This window comes from Marmota flaviventris, chromosome 6, assembly GCF_047511675.1.
Source record: "Marmota flaviventris isolate mMarFla1 chromosome 6, mMarFla1.hap1, whole genome shotgun sequence".
In the NCBI taxonomy this organism is placed as follows: domain Eukaryota; kingdom Metazoa; phylum Chordata; class Mammalia; order Rodentia; family Sciuridae; genus Marmota; species Marmota flaviventris.
Window position 1 is genome coordinate 21,207,932 of NC_092503.1, and position 18,874 is coordinate 21,226,805.

At 35.7% G+C, this 18,874-nt stretch overlaps 1 protein-coding gene across 5 annotated transcripts in view; it reads right to left on the bottom strand.

The window, feature by feature from the left end:
* Utrn (utrophin) overlaps positions 1 to 18,874 on the bottom strand; it is a 515,075-nt gene that overhangs the window by 296,783 nt on the left and 199,418 nt on the right. For all 5 annotated transcript variants that reach the window (XM_071612949.1, XM_071612948.1, XM_071612950.1 and 2 more), the window contains 6 exons: positions 15,641 to 15,811; positions 10,137 to 10,316; positions 7,979 to 8,107; positions 7,477 to 7,647; positions 4,368 to 4,529; positions 3,828 to 3,965 (listed from right to left, as the gene is read on the bottom strand). In XM_071612949.1, the coding sequence (XP_071469050.1) occupies positions 3,828 to 3,965; positions 4,368 to 4,529; positions 7,477 to 7,647; positions 7,979 to 8,107; positions 10,137 to 10,316; positions 15,641 to 15,811 (951 nt within the window). The remainder of the gene's footprint in view (positions 1 to 3,827; positions 3,966 to 4,367; positions 4,530 to 7,476; positions 7,648 to 7,978; positions 8,108 to 10,136; positions 10,317 to 15,640; positions 15,812 to 18,874) is intronic.

Below are 18,874 nucleotides of genomic sequence, written 5' to 3' on the forward strand. Positions count from 1 at the left end.
CAAGAGCAAATTCTATTTTTAAGCAATTATAAAAGAATGCCGAAACAAATAATACATTCACCCAAGAACCACTTTTGGCTTTAATTTTGGTTTTGGTTTGGTTTCTGTGGCACTGGGGACTGAATCCTGGATGCTCTACCACTATACTACATCCAAAGCCTTTTTATTTTTTATTTTGAGACAAGGTCTTGCTAAGTTGTTAAGGCTAGCCTCAGACTTGTTATCCTCCTGCCTCAGCCCCCTTAATCATGGGGATTACAGGTGTGTGCCACCATACCTGGAAATAACCAGTTTTCAATTAAAAAATGGGAGCTCATAACCCACTTGAATCAAATTGTGAAATATGATATATCAAGAACTATGTAATGTTTTGAACAGCCAACAATAAAAAAAAAAAATAAAATAAAAAATAAAAAAATAAAAAAAAATAAAAAATGCTAAAAGAAAAAAATCTAAAATAATGTTTTCAGGTTTTTATTTCCAATAAGACAATTTGTTTGGGAAGATCACAAAATGAGACTTAACTCTTTCATCTTATCTTTAAGGAAAAAGAAAACAACCAATGAAAGTACATATGGGTTGAGTGATATGTCAAAGGAGTAGAAGAGAAACTGGGTCCCCTTCTCCTGCATAGCTTCCTACCCATGAACCAGGATCCTGCAGACAGGCCATCTGGTCTATCCAAGACCAAAAGTGGCTCCAGACTTGGTGCCTGTAGGACATTTAACTTTGTAATGCTCTTCCTCACTGAGCATCATTAGGTATAACCTTGTGCCAAATTTTTGTTTTAAGTTTGCTCTACTGGATATGTCTGAGAGCCACTTTTCTACCTCAGCAACTTCTCCAAGATCAGGGATTCTGTGCTGCTTCCTCAGTTACATAACAGACTGTCATTCGTCAAAGCCACATGGACCTGAGGCTTTAGAATGAACTGGGGAGGTCAGTAGGTATTAAAAAGCTCTAAGTTAAAAAAAATAAATCACATTCATCAAAACTGCCTCTTTTTCTGTCCAGACTGTAAAGACAATCCAGGATTTTTCTGGGCTTTCATACTTGTGCAGAGGCAGCAAGGCAGTTCAAGATGTGCTTTCTATATTCCCAGAATAGATTTTCCCCCCAAGAGAGTAATCAATCAAAATGCCTTGAAGAAAAAAAAAAAATGTCCTTAAGATCTGACCTGACCTAGACTTTCCTTATGGAAAATTTTATTTTTAAAGAAATCTGCAAAGACACAGGAACAGAAAGACACTACAGGTTACTATTGAAATGAGACGGTGTTACATGATATGGCTCATCACACCAAACTTGAGTCTAAATAGATGTAGTTTATTTTAACTGAGTATCTTATAAAATCTTATATAAGTTTTGTTTTTGTCAAACTATAGGGAGGAAAAAAACAGAACTACTCAGAATTGACCCTTTACCAATTCTTAAGGATAAGAACTTTTTAGGTTAAAAGACATGAAAAAAAATTAAAAATCACATGTGGCTAAATAAAAATTTTAAATGGGTACATGTTAAAGGTAAACTAATTAGAAGATAAAAAAACCAATAAAATAATGTTATAGCAAATATGACAGGGGGCTAATATCTTTATTTTATAAAGCCCTCATGCATATTTCAGAATAGTTACATCCTAGTCCACAAATGGTAAAAGGTGATCTAATACATATTTCAAATAAGAAAATGAGTCCTGTAACTGTTGGCCTTCAATCTTGACTGTACATTAGAATCATCCAAAAAGTTTTTGTTTTCCTAAATACCCACATCTAGATGTTACTTGAAAGATTCTTATTGAAGAATTCAATTGAAGGCACTGCTGGGTTTTGGGGGGGGTTGTTGTTGTTGTTGTTGTTTTATTTGTTTTTCAACTTCCTCAAATGATTCTAAAGGTCATAGTTAAAAACAATATTGATTTAGAAAACTATATATCATATTTGAAAATATATATATATCATATTTGTTCTAATGAAACAGGTAAATAATTTTAGTTACAATAAATAAGGCTAATGAAACCACATGAAATGCACCTAAAATAGGTTAAAGCTTTTTAAAAATTAATTTATGTATTGAAAGCTTAAAAAATTACTCCTATTTTAGATCAGTAATAATTCCTGATTTGAGATCTAAAGTTTAAAGAAGAATATACTCCTCAATGGAACACTTTCAGATAGTGTCTACATAAAAAGATTCATATTTATATAATTGAAAGTGAATATATGACAATTTTAATAAACACAAGAAAATAACTTCTAGTGTTGTCTAAGTGTGGGAAAATTAGCACTCTCCCATCTTCATTATGGAAGTATTAACTGGCATAAATTTTCTATTGGGTTGTTTGGAAAATCTAGTAAATAGCCAATATATGTACCATGTCACTGCAATAGCAAGGAATTCTAAGAATTGATCCCAAGAGGCATTAAGAGATGAACATTCCCTGGGTTCAATCCCCAGTACCAAAAGAAAAAAGAAATGAGCATATAGATACATTAAGATGAATGAGAAATGGCCTGGGGTCTCCAGGAAGTACAAGGGGAGACAGATACTTTAAAAAGTTCCAATAAAACAAATTATTCTGATAAAATCTGATACATGTTAGAAGTGAAAAATGGAGCTATATCTGAAAAGATAATGCATTTTTAGGGTAAAAGAAAAAGACAAAATCACTCCAGGAACTAGGAATAGACTCAGAGGTGCCAAGGTGGATAGTGCATTTAGGAAAATGTAAAGAAAAAACAGCAAAGCTCCCTACATGGAGAGGGACAGAAAACCAAAGAAGACGTAGCCTTGGGATGATGTTACACTGATGACGCTTGCACTTAAAGCCTCTGTATTTTGCAATCTTTCTGAAGTTTCTTAGGTAAAGGAATGGCACAATCAGCTATAACTTTGGGGGAAATAATTCTGAAGAAAATAAGAAGGATTGCACCAGAGTAAGAAAAACTGAACACAAGAAAACCTGAAGGGGACGCATTGTAACAACTGGGGAGAAAACCATTGGTCTGGGAATAACGGAAAAGTATAGTGAACTAAGAGATGTTAAGGCACTTTCCCATGGTCCTAGAATAAGGAGTGAGTGCTAACTTCAAGTTCAGACTTATATCTGCTTCATTCAGTTCCATGGTTTTGTTCCCTGCTTAATGTGGAGGAGGAACATGGTATGTGGGATCAAGAAATAGCTGAGAGTGATGCTGGAGTCTGCCGTGAGAGACTGGCTAGTTTTTAAGGTCATTGACTCAGGTAGAAAATAAATCAGGAAACAAGAGGGTATGGGGAAATAGCAGTCACTTTGAGGCATATCACATGGCTGCATCCAGTAGCAAGCCACATCTACACTGAAATCGATTTAGAGTCCAAAATCATCAAAGCAAACCAACTCCTAAGGAGTTTCCATAGAGCAGACCCTTTGGGATCACCAGACCCAGTTACGATGCAGCACTGTCAACTAAAGGCGGATCCTGTTCTTGAATATAAATCACAGTACATCAGTTTCATCTGGTTATTTATGAACTAAAAAAATTTTTGATGTGCCCAAGACCTCCACATATCAAATGCAGAACTGAAGGAGAAAGTCACTTCAGAAAAGGACTGATTTTTTTTTCTACGTTTCATACATGATCAGAAAAGACCACTAATAAGGTTTTATTCTTCTACTTCTTTGACTCCTGCCTCGTCCAAAAATATCAGTCTATCTAGTAAAATGTATTAAAGGAGGAGATAATATCCCAACAGGTTTCTTTTAAAGCATCCAAGAATATGAAATCAAACAACTCAATGGCAGGAGCTGAATAAGTTTTGTAAATGCAACCAGGATTCTCCCATCAGACCTTAATTTTGTTGTATCTTGTGTGCAAAAGTAACAACTGCAAACGGATCTTTTCTTTCCTATTGTCCTCCATAGGCTGATGGAGCATTTGTTCTCCTCTTCGTAGAACTTCCTCAATCTGGGCTCTCTCCTCGTCCATCTGAATGTTTAAAGGAAAAAATGATTCAAAAGAAAAATGTGTAGTTATTTACTATCGTCAGCAAGTGAGAGAACTAACATATGAAGTACAGCAGAAGTCATCATAACCTGAATGATAAAAATAATTCATGTTTCGCTTAAAATATTTCATATTTGAAATTAAAATATCCCAAAGCTAGTTTAGCACAAGTTACGCTAAGGATTACATAGTCAGAAAGTGTGTGGGCGGGGTGGAATTAAGCATGACTACATAAAGCACTTGACAAATCTTACACTGACACTTAGAAAATCTGGATTTCTTCAGTCATGATTGGCAGGTTATGTGGGTCAAAAACAATGTAAAAATATAATTAAAAGAGAAGAAAAAATGAGACTGCAGTTTTGCAAATCCCCTTGAACCAACCTTTTCATTATCATCACTGGATTCCGAGTGTTTTTCCACAACTTTTAACATGCTTTCTATGTCATTTTCTAATTTTTCCAAGTCACAGAAAGGCACACCAGCTTCAAATGCTTCGGTGGTAACCAAATGTTGGTACGACAGTGGCTCTTGACCAATAAGCAGCTGTAGAAGAAAAGGGGATCTCTGAAGATGAATTCTTAACTTTCCCCGAATAACCAAAGAAAAACAGGGAGTCAAGAGAGGAATGATCATTTATTGGAACTGACTTTAATTTCATTCATTCATATAGCAACAATTTTACCCACATGGTCTTCTGTGAATTACCTGTTTTCTCCAAAGTCTAGCAGAGATGTGAGGTAGTGTGTAATTGACTATGGCTGTGTACTGGATCCTGAGAGCACATGTGAGCATAGTAGACAAAAGCGACATTCAAAAGCCATCCCTGCCATGGCCACAGAAGGGAAAAATAGGACCCGCCACCCAGTGGAAGGACACCCACAGAATGTCTCCCAGTCACATTGCCCCAGAAGCATTTCTCTTGGACTGTGATACCCAACTATTAAAAAAAAAAATACTTCTCAATGCAACATTTTCAGGTTAAGCCTATATAAAAATATTTGTATTTCTGTAACAGTAATCACCAAACAATTTTTTAATAAAACTAAATGCAGGAAAATGGCACTTAGTGTTGGCTAAGTGCAGGAAAACTAACACTCTCATAACCTCATTATGGAAGTATTAACTGGTCTAAACTTTCTAATGGGCTGTTTGGAAAATCTACTTAACAGTTAGATGCACAATTTTGCTACAATTACAAGGAACTCTAAGAATTGACCTCAGTGACATAATAAGAGATGAACAAATAGATAAGTCTAAAATTATCTTAACAAATGTAATATTCATAAAGGCTCAATGAAAGTGGAAAATGAACTTAGAAAATCTTAACAGATCACCTGATGAAATACTCTGTGACCATTAAGAATCATGTCAAAGGAGAATATGCAAAACAATCAAAAAATTGATATTTAAGTGTCTCTTATGAATAAAAGCAGATATATATGGCAAAAGATTTGTAGAGGTTATTCATAGGGATGATAGTAAAATTTTTCTTTGTATTTCCTGTTACTCTATCCTGTCTTGTTCATTGTTTTTTATACCAAGAAAATCTCCCATAAATCTATTGAAAAGAATAAATTTAGATCGTACGGTAAGGAGATAAGAAAAACAAAAGCCAAAGCAAGATTTTTGTTTATTTTCTTTAAATTGTGAATAATCTAAGCATATACATAACTATGAAAGATAATTTGGCTTACTTTATCAGATATTTCAAATTAAAGCAAGGTTAGGTAATGTTTATCCCTTCCCCCCCACACACACACACACAAAGTGTATCTGTCTTCATTGATAATCTCAATACACAACTCTCTAAAGATTAACAATATAAAAATGCTCTCCTGAAAAGAAACTGAACAGGAACATCACAGAAAAAGAAATACAAATGGCCAACAAATATGTGAAAAAAATGTTAAACATCTCTAGCAATTAGAGAAGTGCAAATTAAAACTACACTGATATCCCGTCTCACTCCACTCAGAATGACAATTATCAAGAATAAATAAATGTTGGCGAGTATGTGGGGGAAAAGGCACACTCATACATTGCTGGTGGGACTGCAAACTGGTGCAATCATCTGGAAAGCAGTATGGAGATTCCTCAGAAAACTTGGAATGGAACCACCATTTGACCCAATTATCCCACTCCTCAGAATATACCCAAGCGACTTAAAATCAGCATACTACAATGTTTATAGCAGCTCAATTCACAACAGCTAACCTATGGAACCAACCTAGGTGCCCTTTAACAAAGGAATGGATAAAGAAAATCTGGTATATATACACAATGGAATATTACTCAGCCATAAAAAGAATGACTTTAGACTTTTGTGAGTAAATAGATGGAACTGGAGATTATCATGCTAAGTGAATTAAACCAATCCCCAAAAACCAAAGGTTGAATGTTCTCTCTGATCTGTGGATGTTCACATACAATAAGGTGGAGGGAGGAATAGAAGGTTTGTGGATTAGACAAAGAAAAATGAAGGAAATGGAGGGGAGATGGAAATTGGAAAGACAGTAAGATGAATCAGACATAACTTTCCTATGTTTATATGTGAATACACCAACAGTGAAACTCTACATCTTGTACGACCCTGAGAATGGGATCCTAATAGAATAAGTTATACTCTATGCATGTATAATACGTCAAAATACACTCTACTGTCATCTATATCTAAAAAGAACAAGTGAAAAAAATTAATCAATATTTTAAAAAATGCCATCCTGTGAGCACAACCAAGATCCTGAAAAACACAGACTCCTGTGATTCCTGAGAATGGCACGTGGTTTAGACAACCCTGACCTCAGCTCAGCCTTTCCCCCACCAAACCATCAAAATATGCTCATCTTTTCCACTTAACACTTACTGAAGCATCCACTCCATGCCAGGCCTTAAAGCACAGCAGTCGAATGCTCCCTTTCCTTCCCTTGTAAAACAAGGATAGAAAGAGAGAATGGGAAAGACACAGAGGCACAGCATCACATTGGAGCACAGATGAACAGCTTTTTACAGAGAAAAGCTCTTACTTATCTTCTTTTAAAATTCATAAACCCCTTCTTTAAATTTATTAAGGCAGGCAGTACACCTCTCCGTAAAATCTAAACTCTGAAGTTAGTTGCAATTTTTGCATTTGTCTATGTATACGCAAAAAAACAAGTTGTGTTCAGTTTATATGACAGTATGACTATGAAATTATGGGTTTAATATTCATGCCTTCCTTGGGAATTAGTCTCATTATTTCATAGTTAATTTTAACTTCGAATTGAGTATTTGAAAACTTTTCTCAAACAGGTTGTTTTCTTCAATGGTAATTCCTTGTTTTCTCTCTATAGGCACAATCATGAATAAAAGGGACAAATGTTCCATCCAAAGAAAAAAGCAATTAAAGTAATTTTAATTTTTAAAAATTATGTATATGCCATATTGCCATCTATCATTTAGACACATTCCCATAAGAAAAAAAATGGTTTTCTCTAAAAATTTAATAACTTACTTTGGCACTTTTGATATGTTGAGACACCTTTTCATAATTTCTATTCAGTTCAGCTAATTTTGGTTCTACAAGCTCCCTGCTTGCAATTCCACGTGCATTCATCAAAATAATGGCTTGATCACGGACATTTTCAACCTGAAGGTTGGCATCATCCAGCTCAGATATTAAACGCTAATTGTAAAAAGAAAAAAAAAAAAAAAAACACAAAATTATCCCATGGGAAAAGTCAAAATCTAACTTGTGTGTGATGCTTACTCAGAATTAGAGGTGGTTTAAGTAAATGTCTGGGATTCCTAATAAGAATCAGCACAATCAACCAGAGTAAGAGCTGTTCATATAAAACTCATTGGTGATTTCAGCTTTTCCCACCAACTAAATGTTAATAAATCAATTGCATGAGAATAACTTGAACACAAGTAGCTCAAAGCATCCACAAGAGAAAAGACATTGGCAAAATGTTCTACCCCCTGCCAAGTGTGGCTGATCTGTCTAGGCCTTGTACCTTCACGATTTCTTCCCGTTTATTCGCTGGTTTTTTTTCAATCTCATCCAACAGAGCTTCAGCCTGATAAAGCCAGGTACTTATGTGAGCAACGTTTCCATCAAATATTTCCAGCTGGTTTTGATGGTTCTACAAAGGAATTAATAAAACGCTGACACAATCACATGAAATATTTAAGATGATAATCTTAGAAGAGATTTAAAAGACCTTCAAAGAGCAAAGCGTAAGTTGCATTTAAAGAAGGGTTTCTACCTCCCTGCAAAGCTCTCTTTACTGAATAAATCTCAATACTAAAAATGCACAGCTACGGCTAAGCATTTTTAAACTTGACTTAGATCTCAACACAATACAAAGTTGAAGAATAAAAGACGAAAGTTTCTTTTTCAATTTCAAGTTTGTCTCTTATTCCTCTTTCCTAGATTGCAACTGATCTCATTATCCCTCTCAATCATGTATTTTAAAAACTCATTTATTACTATTAAATGCAATCACACTCAACCTATTCCATTCTGCTGGCTCAACAAACTACATCTGCAGAGAGGACAGGGCCAGTGTCTTTTCTCTCAGTATTGCCAGCACTGAATACTACACCTGGCTCAGAGTGCAGTCCTGTTTGCTGGGATATGACATAAAATGTGACTGAGAGAACAAACTGGAAAACAGGAGCAAACAGCTGAGCAGATTAAAACTGGGGAAGTTGTTGAGGAAAGAAGTTAAACTTGACCACAAACAGGGGTCAGGCCTTATGATGAAACTGACAACTTCATTATATTTTATAGGAAAAAGGAAACTAGAAAAATCTTAGAAGACTTAATGAAAGGGAAAAAATATTAATCTATGACACAGAAAAATCATTGAAATAGAAAATGTGGACTAATAAATGCTATGGGCAAAAGGCTGACAGTGTGCCGCCTTCTAAAAAAGAACAGAGAAGAACCAGATGCACGGATCCCTGTAACACAGCTACATCGATTGTTCTAACATCTTTCTAAGATGTTGCCTGGAAGGAGAATTAGGAAGGTACAAACTGAAGAATATAGAAGCAAAGTCTGTAAGGATGTGGAATAATCTAGTAACAACAAAAATGAATATATAAAATATTTAAGAGCATTTTCTATGAGCAAGAACCTCAGTCCTTTATTATAATGATCAATGAACTACTCTGTTAGATGTGTACTTTTATTCCCATCCCTACACAGACGTGAACATTGAAGCTTAGTGACATTGCACAATTTACCTGGGGTTATACAGATAATAAGTCATGGGCTGGAATATGCATCTGTGATAGAACTTGATCAAAGCCCATGACCTTCCCTGATCTACACATCCTAATGGATTGGAATAAATGCTCAAACACATTATAATTTATGTTTTTTTCTGTCTGTATCCATTACCCAGTTAATTATATGAACTGGGTAAAAGTCCTAATAGCTATGTCAGGGAAAAAGAATAAATTGTAAGTGGCAAGTATTTTTTTTCAGAGGGGAGGATGGAGGTACCATATATCCTTGTTAGTCAAAGAAGGAAACAGAAAAAACACTATGAAAACTAAATAGTCAAATTCCCATGACATAATTATCAGCATAATTATTACAACTTGTAATAATTGTCATAATCACAACAATAATGTTTAAAATCAATTGCTTACATATAGTTATATGAAACCACTACATGTTTTAAGTTTTTAATCATCACAAGCATTGTATGAAGGAGAAAGTATGATAATATCCATTTTTTAGATGAGAAAAATCAAAGCATAGAGAGTGTTTAAGTAACCTCCACCTGACTAGCAGTCAAAAATTTTACATAGGTCATGAGATGCTAGAACCCATGCTCTTAACTATTTTAGGACATTGCAAAGAAAATTAAATACTATATGACATCATTACAATGAAACAAAGTACATTTAAAAGTTAAAGTACATATTTCCATGCATGCCACAGATATTTTATTCTTTCATTGATGCACTGTGAATTCTTTCTAGTTATTATCTTTTCAAAGGCAAAATAAAGTGTAGTCTGATGAAATTAATTCACAAGCAAAACACTCCTGGGGCACACAGAAAATGGGATTTGAAACTCCAATCAAATCTGCATTCATTTAGAATTAAGTAAAACAGAAAGGAAGAGGTGAGCATTCAATGTGTCTGGGAACATACCATCAAGGTATTGCACCAGTCCTCTGTCCAGGTGCGAACTCGGCTCCACCCTGCGCTCAGGACGCACAGCTTCTCCTCCAGGTCAGGCCCGCTGCCTGTGACCAAGTTCTGGAGTGTAGCACTGCTCTCTGTGATGGCATTTAAATCTGCTTTTCTCTTTTCCAGATCCTTCAGAACATTCTAGAAGATAAAAGCACCAAGACCCACTTGATCTTTCAGAATATTATAAAAATTTATGAACCCTATACATTTTTAACTTTTCTTTCACCTATGCACAGTAATCCACGACTTCCTAGATCATCTGCAATGTGTCCAAAGTTTACAGACCCAATTTAGCAACAAGGTGACAGTTCTTAGGTTCCTAACAAATATTACGATGTTTAAGCAAAGATCAAAGAATGCAAGAAATTGTGATGTGAAAAGTGTAATTAGTTAATTTAAGAATAAATTTTATTTATTACAAAAATACCAATCACCCTCCATCAGAGGTCTAAATAAAAAGAATCAATTTCATTTTTAGGAACGGCAAGTTGGCAAAGCAGAAAGATTCCAGAGCTCAGAATTCTAAAAATTTACAATGAATTTATCTCCTAGACCATCATGGGAATCTATTGCATGTGTACTATTATTACTCACAAGGATTGTATCCTGGAACTAGGTGTCTTGATATATAATGTCATATAAACATTACAAAAATGTTTCATCCTAAGAAAATCATTGAAGAACTAACAAGTCTGTGATTCGTCTTACAACCGCCATAACAGAAAAGGGTAGTCGGGAAACTATGATAATCTGACTGATACAGTCTGAAATTTGAGCAGGCAAAGCTACATTCACAGAAAGGAAAAGTGTGGTAAAAGACTGAGTTCTCGCAATCAAAAACAACATGGACACATAGCTACCTCACTACTGTCATTGCCCTGCACCTTTTGAAATCTGTTTCACCGTCTTAAACCAACATTTAAATCAATCTCTTCCAGGAGCTCAAGTTTATATTTGAACATCATAAGATCGCATTTTGGAAAGCATGCAAATTGCAAACCACAAGTGAGTAAAAGTTTAAACACTCACTTGGCCCCTGTCAATCATTGGTACATTTATGAGAGAAAAGAAATATCTCTTTCACAAATTTTTCACCAATAAGGAGTAAAAAGAAGACCCATAGCACACACTCTCTACTAATTCCTTCAGTGGTTATGTACTAATGGACTAAAATAGTCTGTAAGAGCTATAAGGAATAATTAACTACAACTAATCAAATTTTAAAAATATACACATATATGTTAAAGATTTTATAGCAAATAAAATACATTGAAAATAATGATTTTTGGAATAAAAATACTAATTAGGTGCAGAGATGAAAACGCCATGTAAGTTTTACATTGAAAATAATTTTACGTAATCTTTAAGTGCAATAACACTAAAATGTTGTGAAATATGCACATTCCTTAAGTCTGAAAACATGGTATTGAAAAGATGGGTGACATGGTATTGAAAAGATGGGTGATATGGTACATGCTGATGTTTAATTTGTTTTATTCTAGTGAAAAGAATGGGCTGTATAATTTGTATACTTCATCTTCATGATTCAAATCTGTTATATGATCAAATGAAATTTAAAAGAGTATAATTCCAGGAAACAAACATCAATATTTACAGTCTTTACCTGAAAAAAAATGGCAAGAATCAACTAGAAATAAATTTATATGTGTATAAAAAGATTAACTATTAAATATATAAAATTCAACATCATCTGTGTATTAACTATCAGCAATTAGAAAAAAGAGAAAAAACATGCATGCATTCATATAGCAATAGAATAAATATATAGGAGCAAACCTCTTTGCATGTCTATATAATGTTTAGAATCAAAACAGTATGTAGGAATGTGAAGGAAGCTGGCAGAGCACAGGGGATGAGACATACCATATTAATAAAAAGACTCAACAAGATATCAATTCTTCTCCAACAAATCCATTAATTCAATGCAATTCCAATCAACGTTTAAAACAGTGCTTCTTTTAATAATTTGAGACTAATAATAATTCTTCATATAAGACTGACTATATACCAAAAAAGAAGCAAAAAGACTGGGAAATCCTTAATTATAATTAAAATATAGCATAAAATTGCATAGACAAGAACCAGGCATAGTGGTGTACACCTGTAATCCCAGCCACTCAGGAAGCTGAGATGGAGGATCGTGAGTTCAAAGCCAGTCTCAGCAGCTTAGTGAGGCCTAAGCAACATAGCAAGACCCTTTCTCAAAATTTAAAAAAAATAAAAAGGGCTGGGGATGTGGCCTGATGGTTAAACTCTGGTACAAAACAAATAAATAAATAAAAGTAAAACTACATAGATAAGGAACTGAAACATTTTACAGGATCATCAGATCAGTGCAGCAGAAAACAAGGAAGCACAACAGGTAAATAAGAAGAACGACTTTGGCATGTCATATCAGTAGAGAAAAATCACTCAATAAACAGTGCCAAGATCACTGGTTACCTATAAGAGCACTCTAGAGCCTTATCTCATCATGTACAACAAATAAACTCCGAAAGAATCAAAGCATTAAAGGTAAAAAGATGATAGTATAAAAGGGCTTGAAGAAACTATAAATATAGTATATAAACATAGTAAATATAATGTAAATCACATGACCTTGGAGTAAAGTTGGCCGTTCTAAACACTAAAGGCAGAAATAATGATGAAAAGATGGATTCCATGTGTTTAAAAGTACACATAACCATTTTTGTCTTAAAAACTTTAAAGGAAACTCCATGGGCAGCAATAGCTTTTTGTAGTCATATTCAACACACTAAGAATGAGTGATCTTAACAAAGAGCTTAAATTAAAATAGTAATCTGGGGATAGAAAAATGGCCAGAGTTATAGGAAAAGGGACATTTTTAAAGAGAGTTACAGGTGGCCTATAAACTTATAGAAAATATTCTAACTCAATAACAACAACAACAAAAAAAAGATGTATGCCTACTTTGATCAAAGCTGTAATTAAAGCAAGCAAATACAAATTCTCATTCATAGGTGGGACATATAACATTTCCAAAGGGCAATTTCTTAATGTGTTTAAGGCTTTAGGATAGATATGTCCTTTGAACCAATAATTTTAGGGCAAAATATTTATCCACATATGAATGTTAGCTATGATTTAGCCATGAGAATATTCATGATAGTGTTACTTACAATAGTGAAAAATAGTACTGATTTCAGTAGGACAAAAATTAAATTAATGAGATACTATGCATATCTCTAACATGTAATACAACAGTTACAGGTGACAGAAATGTTGAAGATATGAATTTTTAAAAGAAAGTCATGAAACACTAGATATGATATAGTTGCTTTTAAAACAATATAACTATGCCTGTTCATGTCAATATGTACCTGGAAATACACACGTGCGCGCGCACGCGCGCGCACACACACACACACACACACACACAGGAGGGTAGTGTTTGAGTATAGGTGATTTGGCTTCTGTTTTTTTTTTCCATATCACACTGTGTAAATTTCATTCAATGAGCTTATAGTGCTCCATTTTTCACAATTATAATTAGCTACAGGCAACTACAGTCAGAAAATATTAAATGGAGAATTCAATAAATAGACAATTTAGGAGATATAAATGGTATGCTGTTCTGAGTAGCATGTATAAATTTCCTATTATCCTGCTCCTTCCTGCCTGAGATGTCCAGTGGGGTCACAATGTACACCCTCCTCATCTAGAAGTCACTTAGCAGCCCTCTCCTTGATTAGATGCACAGTTGCTAAGTCTCAGGGCTTGTGTTCCAGGAATTTTTATTTTACTTCCTAATGGGCTCAAGTGCTAGTTGTGATCCCAACAATGCAGAAAGCCAAGGGACACTGTAACATGAGGGCCTAAAGGGAAATGGTATCAACTGTCAACTTCACAAAGAAAGAAAAGCATTGTGTGCATCAAGTGGTAGGGCCCATGTTAAGGATGAATTTTCTCTATGAAATTGTGAAAAGGAAAAGAAAATTATGCTTGTTTTGCTGTCTCACCTCAAACTGCACAAGTTATAGCTCCAGTACACAGTGAGAGGTCAGTTAAGATGGAAAGGCATTGAATTCGTATGTATGAATATAGGAAAAAGCACAATAACACAGACCACGGTATTATCTGCAGTTTGGGGCATTCACTGGGGATCATGAAATATACAGATAGCAGGAACTGCTGTACAAAAATTATGTTGCTAATAAGAAAATAATGTTTTTTGTTTTGGTTTGGTTTGGTACCAGGGATTGAACCCAGGGGCACCTAACAGCTGAGCCACATCCTCAGCCCTTTTTGTTTTTTTTTTTTTTTTGGAGACAGGGTCTTACTAAGTTGCTTAGGGCCTCCCTATATTGCTGAGGCTAGCTTTGAACTTGTGATCCTCCTATCTCAGCCTCCTGAGCTGCTGGGATTACAAGCTTGCACCACTGTGCTCAGTGAAAATAATGGTTTTTACGGTAGACCGTACAAAGAAGACATTTCCTTGAACAACTTGAATTTAATAAAAGCCTTTGCTTTGCATTCACCCACGCAACACCGATGCCTTGCAACATCCCTCATTCCCTCATACGTCCCTTTCTCTACCCCTTTCACTTACAAAACTTATGGCATAACCACACTTTCTGTAAGCTATTTTCCACATTGTGAATACTCTTCTCAGAGCCTACTACTTCATTTTCTCTCAAGTGTCATCTCCGCTGAGCATTTAAGGTAAACAGCAGCTGCGTGTCACCCAGCTACCTCCAGCCACCTTTGGGGAATGCCCACAGTGAACACCTACAGACACTATCAACAGGGATACTCCAGGCTCTGTAGCAACACCTGTTTCTGTATCCATTATATTTTTTCAGCACTCTTTCTAGTATATCTGCTTCTGTCTGTAAATAAGTTGACAGGGAACAGAGTCCCTTGGTAAAAGAACTGCTCTGTGATCCAATTGACTCTTCATGCACCTCTGAAAACTGGCAGATCAACTCTCTAGTCTCTGCGACTGCAAAATCACTATAGGGCCAAAGAAAAGTCTTTTGTTGGTTTTGTTAAAAAAAAAAAAAAAAAAAAATCTCACTATTCTTGACATTAATTCGTTTATTATCAAAAGACTAGTTATTGGTTAAAAAATTATTAAAAAATTAAAATCAGCACGATACTTTGTAAAGACTAAATATTGAAACAATTAAGCTGATTTTGAAGGTGGTTTCAAGTATCACATAAACATAATACCTACAAAGGCCTTCATGATCCATATGAGTTCACTGCTTTGGGAATAAGATAAAAATATCTTCTTAAAATAGTGGTTTTTAAAATGTTCTTCTTGGGACAGAGAAATGGAAAAAAAATAATGAAAAAAAAAAAGAAAAGGCTATATTTAATATGAAATGGAGGAAAATAGTACCCACCAAGATTATCCCCTACAAGTGCCAAAGGTCACACTGGTGAGATATCAATGGTCCGTCAGAGCTGCAACTTACTTTAGCCCAGGAGATTTCCGTGTCCAAGTCAGCAAGCACACCTTCCGAAGTGGACTTCTGTACCAACTCCGCTTCAATAGCAGAGAGCCATTCTGAGAGGGAGGTGGCCTCTTTCTTCATTTTCCGGGCCAGCTGAGATGCTCTTTCCAGGTCCTGCTTTCCCTCTGTCACCTGAACAGCAGAGACAAAGTGTGAGAGATTGAGTCTGAGGCAAGATTGAACATGAACAGGAACAAATCCAAATATCGATAAAAAGATCAAAACTGATTCATATTTAACCCCCAAGACACCCATCACCTTTACCTCTAACATGTCAGAATCGTCCAATCTTGCATTTCTGCAAGAAGACAATCAATCTACTGAAGTGGCTGAAGGTCAGACAGCCTGGGGTTGTGATCTTAGCTCCTGACCCTGGTAGAGGCCCAGCCCTTAAAAGTTTGTTATGAGGATGAAATGAGAAAAATACATACGGGAAGGACTGGGCCCAGTCCTTGGAACAAAAGAATCAATAATCAAGCATGTATTATAATTTTGAACAAAAGATGGCAGAATCCGCTCAATGAAAAAACTCCATTTAAAAAGTGCATATAAACTATATTATGAAAATTTGAGAGAGAAATAAGCACTATTTTCACAATGGTATGTTTTACAATTAACAATATGATTTACAATACTAAGCAACATGAACCTTATTATTATTATTTTGTTCTTCTTGTTTTGTTTTGGTTTGGTTTTTGTACCAGGGATTAAACCAATGGATGCCACATCCCCAGCCTTTTTAAATTTTTATTTAGAGACAGGGTCTCACTAAGTGGCCTAGGGCCTCACTAAGTTGCTGATGCTGACTTGGAATTCATGATCCTCCTGCCTCAGCCTCCCCGGTCACTGGGATTACAGGCATACACCACCATGTTCAGCTTGTTCTTCTTGTTGTTGATAGAAAGCAAAACATTCACCCACTTCTTAATACAGCTTCTGTTTGTGCTAAGGAATCCGATATGTGTCATGCAATAAAATCCACCACAGCTTTGGGACAGTCACTATTCTCTCCACTTTACAGATAAGGAAAATTGAAGCTTAAGAAGATTAAGACCAAGACAGAGTCAGCACAGCCACTGAACTGAGCTGAGTCAAACCCGTCACATTCCATGACGGTATCCCCAAACCAAGAACAATAATTCACAATCTACAGCTGAGAAGACACCCCCTTAAAGGACATAACAGCATAATGCATAAAGTGATTTCTTATTTTGATGAGTACATATGTACACATAATAAAATCTAAGTAGTACAGGAATATGTCATATATGAGATGAGATTTCTTGGATGACATAAAAGCCAAATTTTGTTAATAAATAACAAGGGAGTATATTTGGTTCTTCTGTCCACCGCCCACCCCCCATTTTCAATTTCACGTTTTCATACCTCAAGGATTTATTGCTATTAAATTCCTTCTAAAAAAGTGTTTTCCCCCACAGAGTTCAATTAAAATTTAAGACTCTCATAGCATCTCAATACAGACTTTCGAAACAAACACTTGACTTATTTTAAAAAGATATTATGTATTCAAAGGATACTTATCTGATTTTGGCATGCCCAGACAGCTCTATAACCATTATAAAACTTAATGCCACCAAAGATTTGCATATACCAGGATGAAAATCATTTACAGTTCAACGTATAACAATTTATACCTTTTTTTCAGTCTAATCAATACATTTTAAGATGTTCTGCATATTGAATTAGGCCATTTCAAGTTGTAAATCTTTTACCTAGCCATGTATCCCTTCTCCCCTCATGGATATGCAATGACTTCTTCTCAGTGGACTGGTTTACATCAGCTCTTAAACATACTCATTGCTCACACTTAAAAGAAAAAAGAAAAAAAGCCCCTTGTTGACCCCCTCCTTCCCTACGGACCTTCCTCTCTTCTACTTTTCCCATACAAATCCTCAAAACCATTTTCTTACAGTACCAGTTTCAGTGCCTCACTTACCACACATATCTCAAGCCAGGCTATTTGGCTTCTACCGTCACCACTCTACCATCACGTCTCACGAGAAAGACAATAACAAGGACTTTCTCCAGGCTCTCCATGCACTTCTTCCTACTTCTCTCCAATTCAGTCTCCAAAGTGCAGTGAATGACTTTTTAAAAAAATACATGTCTGGACAAGTCATCTACTGCCTAACAACCCTGCACTATTGCTTGTTAATCTTAAAACAGAGATTAAAACCTTTAACACAAATTTGGTGACACCAGCAGGGTCTGGTCTCATCCTATCTCCCTGACACCATGTTCTCCACACGGGCGTTCTCTCTCTCTAGCCATACTGCCTCCTGCCACAGGGCCTTTACACATGCTATTCCATGAGCCTCGGGAGCCCCTCCTCTAGTTTCACCCATAATACTCCTACCCATCTTTCAGGTCTTAGCTAATGCATCATTTCAGTTATGGTTTAGATAGAAGATGTCCTCTCCCAAAAGCTCATGGTGTGAGATATTTGAAGAATTTTCAGAGATCAAAAGATGGGATTATAAAAGGGTTAATTCACTGATATGGATTAATTTGGCAGTAACTATAGGCAGGTACAATGTGGCTAGAGAATATTAAGTCACTGGGGGTGGGGGGCGCCTTTGAGGTTTATATTGTCCTTGAAGAGCAAATTGTTTTCTCCCTCTCCCTCTCCCTCTCCCTCTTAGTTGCCATGTCCTGAGCCACTTCCTTCCATCACATCTCTCCACCATGGTGGTCTGCCTCACCTCGGGCCCAGAGCTATAAAGTTGGGCAACCATGAACTGAACCTCTGAAACCGTGAGTCAGAATAATCTTTTCTTTCTAGAAGTTGTTCTCAGGTCTTTGGGTCACAGCAACACAAAGGCTACTAAACAACACCCTCAGGAAGCTTTCCTAACCAAAGACTGGACCAAATCTTTATCCATGTCACACACATCCCTTCAGAACACTGCAGACTGACATTCTGTAACTACTCCACATAACTGCTTGATTGACAGTTTCCTCTTTCACTACCTTCAACTCCCCAGACAAAATATATATATATATATTATGTTTTTGCTTACCACTTATCCCTACTACCTATATACACAGTGAAGTCTAAATTATTTTGAATAAGAAAATTAGTAAATGCCAACACCTAATTAATGCTAAAAACTAATTAGAGAATTAGTATAGAAACCAGCAAATCCATTCTCATCCTTATAATGACCAGCCAAT